The sequence below is a fragment of the Aythya fuligula genome, chromosome 26, assembly GCF_009819795.1.
Source record: "Aythya fuligula isolate bAytFul2 chromosome 26, bAytFul2.pri, whole genome shotgun sequence".
Classification (NCBI taxonomy): domain Eukaryota; kingdom Metazoa; phylum Chordata; class Aves; order Anseriformes; family Anatidae; genus Aythya; species Aythya fuligula.
This window is the reverse complement of record NC_045584.1, coordinates 1,336,606-1,347,622: the sequence shown is the minus strand read 5'-3', so window position 1 is coordinate 1,347,622 and position 11,017 is coordinate 1,336,606. Positions and strand designations below refer to the sequence as shown.

Here is an 11,017-nt window from a genome sequence, read left to right as displayed (position 1 = left end):
GCTGGGATGCTCCTGGGGAAGCCTCAAAGCGAGCTCAGCTCCAGCTGGGAGGGGGGAGTGGTGGTGCCGGGGTCAGCGGGGCTTTGAATAAGGGCAGAAATCAGGAGCAGGCAGGTGGGGACGTGGGGTGAGCGCAGTCCCATGGCTCAGAGCACCCCGGGGGTTCCTCCTGCGCCCACGCTGCCCCTCCAGGCCCCTCTCCGGCAGCCACCAGCAGAAGGACACACAGGAGCCTGGCTCAGCTCTCGAAAGCAGCCGAAGCTTTTATTTCACCTAAGTCCAGCTCGCAGCACTGGGGCTGCACGAAACTTGGAGCCGGCGCCCGGCCGGGTCCGGGGCCTGGGCCAGTGCCTGCGGGCATCTGGTGGCCACGGCCGCTTCTGCTCTAAGCCAAGCGCGAAGGCGAGAGGCTGCAGCGCCCAGCCCCGAGCAGGCGCTGCGGGTGCGTGGCTCAGCCTGCACCAGCGACACGATTTTGGGGACATGACCTGTGGCGTCCCCAAGGCTGGGTTTGGCTCTGCGCAGCCCCGGCGGCAGCGCGGAGCTGGCGAACCCGGTCCTGCTTTGCTCCTGCCAGGCTTTTTGCACATGCAATGCACTGATTTCTAAGCGATAACTGCAGGTGGGCTGGGGAGCTGGCACCGGCTCCGAGCGCGGGCCTCCTGCCGGGTGGCTCAGCGCTTTCCCCTCCCGGTGCCTCAGTTTTTTTCCCCCAAGCATCGCTGGGCTTTGGTGACAGCGGAGCAGGCGCTGCCACCGCCCGGGCTCTTCCAGTTCAATGTGCAGAGCCACAACCCCAGGGGGGGAGGGCTCCCAGCAGAGTCCAAGGATGCTCCGCAGCCACGCGGGGCTGGGTGCCCCGTTTGGGGAGCCACATCACACACGGTTAGGGTGCCCCCCGCCCTGCTCCTTCTCGGGGGCAGCCTCTCCAGCTTTCTTGAAGCAGTACACCCCGAAAAGCTTGTACTTTTTGTCCGGGAAGCCCAGGTTACGCACGCCAGGCTCCCGGCCACCGCAGCGAGCCCTCGGGTTGACGATGGGGTAGCGGATGCTGCCGTCCTCCAGCCAGCCGGCCTCGCAGCGGTCCAGCAGCTGGATCTTCCAGGCGGCGTAGAGCTGCCCCACCTTGGCCACGGCCGCCCCGTTGTTCTTGCAGGCTTGCACGGCCTCGGCGTAGCTCAGCTTGCGGTACGTCTTCAGGAAATAAACTTTGCCTACAAGGGGGGGGGGGGGGCGGAATAAAAAAGGGGCTTGTCCGTGGTGGGGACCAGGCTGGGGCGCAGCGTCTGGTACCCGATGGGTGGGAGACGGGGAAGGGAGGCTCAGGGTGGGCTGCTCAGCCCCACGTCCACCTTTATGGGGAGCCAGGACACCCCCTTTATGCCCTCACCCCCCCCCCAGATGAAGGCGATGGAGGAGGAGAGCAGCCGGCCCCTTGGCGGGGGCAGATTTATGGGGGCTGCGTGGCGGCGGCCGGCGCTGGCTCCTGGTGGCGATTACGCCCGCTATTTATCCTGCCTGCCACCATTAAATAAACATCCGCAGAGCCCCCCCTCCGTGCTGCCCTGCCAGCCGGGAGGAATTTACACAGCCCCAGAGCCCTCCTGGCTCCGATCTGTCTTGCATGGCCCCGGCCTCATCCATCACCCGGGCCATTTGCTGCTGCAATTACCTCTGTCCCCTGCTCCTGCCCGGGGAATACAGGAGCCTGCCAGGGACCGGGTACCCCAGCCTGGCCGGTGACAGGGGCACGTGGATGTGTCCTGATCCCTGAGGAGGGTTCCCAGCACTAAAACCTTCTTGATGAGATGGGGAGCCCTGGGCAGGGACGTGCAGCCAGCTCCTGCTCTCAACTGGGGCTGAGATGCTGGGCAGCACCTGGCAGGACCCCAGCACCAGAGTGAAGGGGGAACGGGAGAGGGACATCCCCTTCTCTCCATGGGGAACCACCACCACGGTGCTGGGAAAAGACCCCCCAATCCAGCTAAAAAGCGGAGAAGTGCCTCAGTTTCCCCTGCACCCCCTTGCCTTTACCGTTGAGGTTGGAGGTGAAGCAGAAGGCGTCGTAGTGCTCGCTCTCCTTGTGCCGGTAGCCGTAATTGCGCACCCCCACCGGCGTGTCCTTGCGGCCGCACTCCTCCCGCGGCCGGGAGATGGGGTACTGCACGGAGCCGTCCTCCAGCCAGCCCGCGTTGCACCAGTCCATGCCCTCCAGCCAGGCCTGGTGCAGTTGGTCGTGCGAGGCCAGGATGCCGTCCTGCTGCAGGCACGCCTGCTGCGCCTCGTGGAAGTTCAGAGTGTAGCGGCCCAGGCGCGGGTGGTAGGGGAAGATCACACCTGGGGGGGGGCAGCAAGCAGGGTTGGGGCGTGTGGGAATCACCCTGGGGTCCCCCCCTTGCACCCAACCAAGGGGGCAGCTGCATCAGGGCGGTGCGTTACGGAGCAGCCCGGTGCTGTGGGGCATGGGGCAACGGTGGTGCCCGCATGGGACCGAACCCCGGTGTCCCCGCAGCGAGTGCGCACCAACCCAAGCAGCGTGGCCGTGCCTCCCGAACCCCTAAAAAAAGCTTTAATCCTTTTCTCAGCACCCCCAGAATGTCTCAGCCCATCCCGACAGGCAGCGGGGCCGCCGTTCAGCTCAGAGCCACGTGCGGCACCGACGCTGCCACGCGTCCCGGACCCCCGGTGCTTTACGAGGCCGTGCTGCTATCTGTCTCTGCCATTTACGAGCTGCCAGCGCGTAAACCTGGAGCAACCATAAAAGCCAATAACAGATGCAATAAAACACGGCACACGCTGGGAAAAACAAGCGGCCGTAAAGCTGAGCTCGGGGACAGCACTGGGAACGGTGTCCTGGCCATCCCACGGACGATGCCATGGGGCCACCCGGGGTCCCCCCCTTGTCGCCATGCCCCAAAAGGGCCGGTGCCGTGCAACTACCTTCAAGGTCCAGCTTGACCATGCCGGTGTCGTCCTCGAGCTCGTTGGTGACCTCGCACTCGTAGCGGCCGTAGTCCTGCAGGGTGACGTTGCGGATGATGAGCGAGGCGTCCCCGAAGCCGTCCTCCTGTAGGGCCGTGCGCCCGCGGTAGCTGCCGAACGCCCGCCGCGCCTTCCCCAGGGCCACGAAGACGTCGACGAAGGCCATCGGCTCCGTCACCTTGGTCCACTTGAGGCGGATCTCATCGGGGTCGTGGGCCGAGACGTCGTAGTGGTAGCGGCAGGGCAGGATGATGGTGCCGCCCCGGTGCGTCACCACCTTCCCCGGGGCCGTCTGCACCACCACGGCCCCGCTGTCCCCCTCTGCAAGGGACACCGAGCTCAGCGCCCTCCCCGTCCCCAAACCTGCCCCGGAGGCACAGAGTTTAGCCCTGCACAGTGGGAAGGAGCCACGGGGTGGACAACGGGGTCAGGGGGCACATGGAGATGTGGGGAGCACCTTTTTGGGGTGGAACTCCCCTCTTTTGCGGGGCTTTGCAGACCACGTGGGCAGCTCCGTTGTGCTTTAATGAACGCTAAACCCAACACCCCGAAGGCTGCAGGCTCCCGTGGAGGGGGGGGGGCCACCCTGGCACCCTGCTGCACCCCCCCACGAGGCCACTCACCCATGACGTGGACCACCTTCTTCCGTCCCCGGGGGCTGGGCGGCGTGTCGGAGGCGAGGACGCCCACCAGGAGCAGCAGCACGGCCGGGCCAGCGGCCCAGGACCCTCGGGGGCGCATCTGGGGGGGGGGGGGGGAGAACCCTCAGCACCCCCCAGCACCCCCAGTTTGGGGGGAGAGGCCGGGAGAGCAGCGGATCAGAGCCCCCAGCCCCAACTGGTCCCCACCCCACACCCTGCATAAAACAGCCCCAGGGACCCCCACCCACCCCAAGTGCCCAGACCCTGCGTCGCCCCCACCCCGCCGAGCGTCCCCCACCCCGCGGGGCCCCCCCCAAGGGCTGCGTCGGCGCTGAACTCCGCTTCACCCGCTCAGTTACAGCCGGGATGAATATTTCATGGCACACGCTGCGGGCTGGATCTCTTTAGTTATTTATGGCAGCGCCGGCACATCTGGAAACTGAACTGATGGCGCGGGAGGGGGGCAGCGGCCGCCCGAGCCCCCCCATCCTCCCCACCGCCCACCGAGCCCTGCAGCCCCCCTTTTTTGGGAACAACCCCAAATCCCGCTTGGGGAATGAGGACTTTGTCCCTCCATGGGGTGCCCGGGGGGGGGGGCTGCGATCCCCGCTCCCCGCCGTGCCCCACATTTGCCCCCCACCCGCCTCGCCGAGGGGCTGCGACCCCCGCGCAGGGCGCAGGGGGCTGGGGAGGGTGCGCGGCTGGGGGGCGGTGGCACCGGGCCGTGTGTCCCGGCCCCCCCCAGAGGGTCCCGGGGCCGGGTAGGGGTCGGGCATCCCCTGTCCCCCCCCCCCCCCGTGCCCCCCCCCCCCGGCGGCGGTCCCGGTGCAGTGTTGCAGTGCGGGGCACTGCGGCGACAGCGCCGGGGCTGCGGGACACCGGGAACCGGGGGCGGGCAGCGCAGTGCTGGGGGGGGGGACACCGCTCCGACCCCCCCACACACACCCCCTACACCCCAAATCTCGGTTCCCACCGGCAGAAGGGTCCCGGTACCGGGGGTAGGGGCTTGATAGGGGGGTGGTCCCGGCCCCCCCCCCCCCCCCACCTCCCTCTCCGGCACTCACCGTGGCTCCGCGGCTCCCGTGCCCGGTGCCCGGTGCCGGGGGGGGGCCGGGAGAGCTCCGGTGCTGCCGGTGCTGCCGGTGCGGCTCCGCGCAGGGGGCGGCACCGGGAGCCCGGCCCGGCCCTGCCCCGGCTCCCGGCGCTGCGCAGGGCGCCCGGCTCGCCAAGGTCACCGGTACCGGCACCGGCACCCCGGGACGGCGGCTCCCGGGGCGCTGGGAGGTTTGTGGGGTGACCCCGGCTCTGTCCCCGGTCCCTACAAGGGCAGCACCCGGGGGTGGTATGGGGGGGCGCGGGTGGGGACCCTCGGTTTGGCGAGGGTGTGAGGGGGCACCTCCAAGACACCGCCAGCACCTGCACACGGGTGCATGGACACCCATGTGTGTATGGAGCCCAACCCGTGCACAAAACCCCATAAGTGTGCACAAAACCCCATAAGTCTGTACAAAACCCCATAAGTGTGCACAAAACCCCATAAGTCTGTACAAAACCCCATAAGTCTGTACAAACCCCCCTAAGTGTGCACAGCCCCCCTATGTGTGTGCACGGCCCCCCTGGCATGCACAAAACCCCATGTGTGTGCACAGACCCACACGCGTGTGCACGGACCCCACGTGTGCACAAAACCCCAGAAGTGAGCACAAAAACCCCAGAAGTGAGCACAAAAACCCCATAAGTGTGCACAGACCCCCCCACGCCTCTGCACACACCCGTGCATCCCTTGCACACGCACCGAGCATCCCCGGCCCCATCCCGAGCACCAAGGGCAGGCAAGGGCAGCGCAGGCATTGGGAGCCCCCCCCCTGGCCCCCAGCCCCTGCAGCCAGCACAGGGGGCGCACGGGGGGGGGGGGGACAAAGCCGAGGGCACAGGGTGCAGGCAGCGGGGTTACAAAGCCGGACCCAAACTCCTTTATTTTGTAAACATTTTTTTCCCTGGCGTGGTCCCGTCTTTCCTGGGAGCATCCGGGTGGGCCGGGGGCCTCGCGACACCCCCCAGCCCCCCCCACTTCCCTGCAGGGTGCACCAGGTCCCCCCGCCAGCACCCCACGGGGACATTGGGGTGCGGGGGAACGGGGACCGGAGCATCCCTGGGGATACCTCTGCCAGCTCGGCCCCACTGCAGGTGGTTTTTTTTTTTGGGTGGGCAGCCCCCCCCTCACTGGTACTTCTTGCCCATGCTGGTGGGGGCGCTGGGCAGGAAGAACGCGGGGCGGCGCAGGCAGCGGAGGGCCAGGAGCTGCGGCCCCAAGGCGTAGAGGACGTTGGTGACGAGGAAGCTCCACCAGACGTCTTCGGGAGTCTGGTAGGGGAAGGGCGTGCGGGAGTGCAGCGAGGAGCCCAGGTGGGAGAACTGAGCCTGGGGACACAAGGCAGGGGGTAGCACGGGGTGCCCGGCCCCAAAGCTGCCCCCCCCTGTGCCCCCTATCTCTGCATCCGCCAGCTCGCTCCAGCCTATTTCTGTCGAGTTTACCCACTCCGTTCAGATCCACCGAGGAAAAAGTAATTATCGGGCTCCGGCAGCGGCTCTGGGAGCTGCTCCAGATGTGGGTACGGCCCCAGCCCCCTCCCCTTTTCGCTCCCTCCTGGCTGGGACTGAAGCCCCCCACCTGCGCCACGGCTCCGGCGAACACCAGGCTCCAGTCGGGCATCCAGGAGCAGCCCGGCCGCAGCAGCCCGTAGATGCAGAGGCAGAAGAAGGGGAGGACGTAGAACAAGTAGAGCAGCATCTGGTGGAGCGGGGACACGGAGGGTCACCGAGTCCCCCCACGGCACGGGGGGGTCCCCACGGGATCCACCCCTATCCCCCCACCCCACCCCGGCCACCCTCACCTGCACTTTGGGGTAGGCAACGGGGTCGCGCAGGTAGGGCTCGTGCTGGTAGATGTACTCGAAGCAGGAATCAGCAGGACAGTCCAAAATCACCTGCAGGGGTAAAGGGGGGATGCAAGTGACCGTAGGGTGGATGCGCCCACCCCGTCCTCCCCACGGCACCCATGGAACCCCCCCCCTGCAGGCGCCCAGCGCTCACCATGCCCCTGAAGAAGGTGAAGGCGGCCACCAGGACCAAGAGCAGGACCAGCAGCACGTCCTGGGGCCGCTGGTGGAGCCACTTGCGCTGCTCCTCTGCAACCTGGGGGGGGGTAAAAAAACACCACAGGTTGGGCTCCGCTCCCTGAAGTCTCTGCCCCCCGTTCCCTGCCCCTTTTTGGCTCACCTGCTCCGCCGTGAGACACGGCAAGGCCCGGGGCTGCTGGAAGAGCTTCACCCCAGCCCAGATGGGGATGAGGACGTAGGGCACGTTGAGCAGGAAGGCAGGGCTGATGTCGGAGCTGTATTTGCCTGGGGAGGAGAGCACGGGGTGGCGACGGCGCCCAGCCCCGTGCCAGCACCCACTGCCCCAGGAGCTGGGGGTGCTGGCAGAGCCGAGCGCTGGCAGCAGGCCCCCTCCGTGTCCCCGTACCTATCAGGTTCCCGAGCAGGAAGACCACGATGCTCATCATCAGAGAGCCCAGCCAGAAGAGCCCCAGGCTCCTGTAGCTCTTCCTGCGGAGACAGCGGGGATCAGACCCCTCTGCGAGGCTCAGAGCTGCCCTCCCCCAAAATTCGGCACCCCTCCGGCCCCTCCGAGCCCCGGGAAGGTGCCGCGTGGCAGCGGGACCCCCTCTGCTCCCCGCTCACCGCTGGCTCATGGCCGTGATCATGGCGAGGTAGAGCCCGTAGTGGACGACGCCGTCCCAGTAACAGATCATGATGCCGTGCGCCGTGCGCAGGTACGGCTCGCCCTGCCCGGGGGGAGAGACATCACAAGATTTTGGGGGTTTCCCGCATTTTTCCCGCATTTCCCAGGGGACTTGGCTGCTCTGGGCGCACTCCAGCTCCAAGGATTTGGGGAGCAGGAGCTGCGCCCGTGCGCACGGAGCCGCTCGCCACGAGCCCCCCAGGCAGGACGAGGCGGTACCTCCCTCACGTAGACCTCTGCGAAGCCAGAAACGAAGCCATCCTCCTCCAGGGAGATGATCAGGTCGACGGCAGAGGTGAAGGAGAACGCCACGAACACTGCGGGAGGGCGGCGGGGGGCCGGCTCAGCGCGCAGCCCCCCCCTCCCCACCGCCTGGGCCATGGGTGCCGGGCACCCACCCACCCGAGGGACTCACCGCAGAACAGGGGGTCCTGGAAGTAGCTCCCTGCTCGGAGGAAGTAGATGATGGAGACCAGGCCGGCGAGCACCAGCACAACCGTCAGCACCAGGGGGCTGCTGTGGGACAGGTCGGGGGGTTCAGGCACCCTGCAGGGGGGGTGGCACCCCGTGCACGAGCCTGTGCCCTATTTCTCCTGGTCCCGGTGAACCCCCTTAGCATCTCCTGCTCCTGACAGATCTCCAGGCCCTGAAATAACACTGGGGCAGGTGAAACCCAGGGGAATTTCAGGTCCAGTTCCATGGGAAGGGTTTGCCTGGATGAGGCTGCTGTGGCAGGATGGGCAGGAACCCTACACACACGCACCCCGTTGTGGCCACAAGCTGGGTTTTCACCCAAAATGCGTTTTGAGTTGGAATCACTGAGATTTCCATCTCCCTTCTGAGGAGCAGAGCTGCCAGCCCACTTGAACACCGGTGGCTGCTCGCTGATGGACTGCTGTAAGAGGCCGTGTAAACCGATTATAAAGCAAACCAGCAGTGAGAAGACAAATACTGCAAATTTGTCCTAAGAGTGCAAACAAGTTGTAGGGAAATCTGTCCTGAGCTTGCTGCTTCTCTTCCAAGAAGCAATTGCATTAGCTGGAATAGCTACAGGTCTGGTCCAGCCAATTCTTCGCCTTCTCATGCTATAAAGCTGAAAACATCGTGGCATTTTTCACTCAAGCCTTTAATGCTGTTACCAAAGGGAAGGAAAACGTAAAGCCCTGGCTAACTGTCTGCACAGGCGCTGGTGTCAACAGCTTGCCCTGGAGAAACTCCAATTACCAGCCCCAGCAATCCCAGGCTCGAGTTTGCCTTCTGTGGGCAGAAATGTTCTTCTAGGGGATGGGATGGGATGGGATGTTGGGATGGGATGGGATGGGATGGGATGGGATGGGATGGGATGGGATGGGATGGGATGGGCATCACAAGCAGCTCCGAGTGGGGCTGGGTTGCTCCTCACCCCCCCTGCACGCACTGGGCGCCCAAACCCAACAGCCACTCAACAAAAACAAACACTCCATCAAATAATTGAACCGTCTCCGCCTAAGTGCGTTATTACCAGCGTATAATTAATTACACCATAACTGCTCCCATGGAATGATTAATTCCAAATTCAAACGCGCGCTGTGGCGGAGCAGCACGGCACAGGGCTCTGTTAGATGTCACCCTGCGTGCAATGGGTTTTGGGGCACACCAGGGCCACGTCCCACATCCCGCAGCATTTTGGGGGCTGTGCTTGGGGTGCCCAGGTCCCCCTGCGAGGGCGAGGGGGGCGCTTTGAGGACAGCATCGCTCAGCACCGCAGCCTGATCAAGAAACATAGAGTCATATCCCTGCCCCATCCACGCAATGCGAGGGCAGGAGAATAATATTGTTACGGGCTCCAATTTGGGCAGCACGCTGGAGGTGCTGGTGCTCCTAGCAGTTACTGATGGGTTTCATCTGGTGTCACATTAAGCAGAAGAGCCTGGGAGGCTCAGAGGGATGGATCCGGGTGCCCCAGTGGCAGGGCTGCAAAGCCCCGGTGCTGCGCGGGTGCAAGGGATGAGCTGAGCCCAGGGGGTGGAAGGGAAAGACCAAAAAATGCAAAGGAAAATCTGGAGGTTTTAAAGTGAAGCTTTAGGTTGGGAAATCCTCGGTTCTGCAAGGAGAAGTTTGGCTGAAAGTCCTTGGTGCTCAGCGGGAAAGCCGAAGGAGAAATCAGCTGTGCAAAGGAACGCGTAACAAAAGGGGAGAGGAGGAGGATGGGGTCCTGGTAGGAAGGGGAGGATGGAAAGTACAGAAAATTGAGAAAAAGGATAAGGGGAGAGCCCAGAGCTCCTGAGCGTGGGACTGGAAATAAGAGAGGAGCAAGCAGCCGGGGGTGGCTTTACAAAGGGAAAGAAAACGAGCGAGGGGGGTGGTGGCAGAGCTCCGGGGAGCCACGCAGAGAGCTGACAGCAGCTGGTGGCACAGCCACTCGGTACCAAAACCCCCCAGGGCTGCTAAAAATGCCCAAGGAGAGGGTGATGGAGAGCCGGGGGAGCGCTGACCAGCCAGAACACGGCTCTGTTGGGTTTCCCAGTCCCCGGGGGTTTGGGAAGCGGCGACCCCGGCCACGCTGCGCGTTGTGCAATGAGGCTGAGCAGCCCGGCTGTATGTCTGCTCGCTGATAACAGGATTTATGTCATAAACGCAGCCGTGAACCACGTCGGCACAGTCCCAGCCCGCAGCGGCCTTTCTATGGGTTCGGCTGGGGCAGGAGCACCCCGGACCCGGTGCTGTGCCTTGGGCTCCAGCAGGACCCCAGCTCCATGCCCCAAACGCTGCTCCCCCCTCTCCAGGTCCGGATGGGACCCAAGGGGCTGTCCCAGCTGGGTCTGCTCCCACCGACAGCTCCCTGACCCCACAGCCTTATCCTGGGACAACCCGAGCCCCCCTCACACCCCTCAGCCTGGAGCCAGCGTCCCGCACCAGTTCAGGACCGGACCTCGCCCCAGTTGCCCCCCAGTTGGGATCGCTGCCACCAGCACCCGGCCAGACCCAGCACCCTGCCCCAGAAGCTTTATCCCAGGCTGGTCCCAGACCCGCACTCACTCTGCCAGTGCCACCAAGCTGCTGACACCAAAAGCCAAGGGGAAGGCGAGCAGGGAAGGGGCGAGCGCGCCCGGCACGGCGGGGAGCTGCATCCCCACCGCCACCGCCGCTGGGAGCCCGGACTTCGGCCCCAAGGCTGGGCAAAGAGGCAGCGCCCTTAAAGAGCCAGAGCCGCCCCCAGCAGGAAGGTGAAACCCCCTGGGGGGTCTGAAAAAGGGTGAGGGGGTCCCAGGAGCCCCCCCGGCCTCACTGCAGGACCACAGGGTTGCAGCACTCGAGGGCTGCCTGGAGGCACGGCACGGCCGGCGGTGGGGGATGAATAAATGCGCTCCAGAAGAGGCTTTGAATGTTTGGGGATTGGGCTTTTTTCTTTTTTTTTCTTTCTTTCTTTTTTTTTTTTTCTTTTTTTCTTTTTCAATTCATTCCGGAACCCTTAAGCACTTAAAAGAGCCAAGAGGACGCACCTCTTGAGATCTGTAAGAGGCAAAGAGAAGCGCTTGAAAGGCAGCACTTCATCCACGCCTTCAGTAAGGAATTGAACGGAGCAGAAAGCAGGAGCTTTGAGGTCTCCG

The 11,017-nt window shown here is 64.7% G+C and overlaps 2 protein-coding genes across 2 annotated transcripts; both read right to left on the bottom strand.

Annotated features, from left to right (window-relative positions):
* Nucleotides 1-238: 238 nt before the first annotated feature.
* On the bottom strand, nucleotides 239-4,788 carry HAPLN4 (hyaluronan and proteoglycan link protein 4). Its single transcript, XM_032203827.1, has 5 exons — nucleotides 4,688-4,788; nucleotides 3,606-3,723; nucleotides 2,941-3,303; nucleotides 2,035-2,337; nucleotides 239-1,214 (listed from the first exon to the last, which is right to left on the bottom strand). Exons 2-5 carry the CDS (start codon nucleotides 3,721-3,723, stop codon nucleotides 877-879), a joined length of 1,122 nt encoding a protein of 373 aa, XP_032059718.1. The 5' UTR covers nucleotides 4,688-4,788; the 3' UTR covers nucleotides 239-876.
* A 1,055-nt stretch (nucleotides 4,789-5,843) lies between these two features.
* Nucleotides 5,844-7,808, bottom strand: TM6SF2 (transmembrane 6 superfamily member 2). Its single transcript, XM_032203919.1, has 8 exons — nucleotides 7,647-7,808; nucleotides 7,367-7,470; nucleotides 7,149-7,231; nucleotides 6,903-7,027; nucleotides 6,717-6,818; nucleotides 6,518-6,610; nucleotides 6,295-6,414; nucleotides 5,844-6,044 (listed from the first exon to the last, which is right to left on the bottom strand). The coding sequence occupies exons 1-8, from the start codon at nucleotides 7,806-7,808 to the stop codon at nucleotides 5,844-5,846; spliced, it is 990 nt and encodes a 329-aa protein (XP_032059810.1).
* Between the last annotated feature and the right edge of the window lie 3,209 nt (nucleotides 7,809-11,017).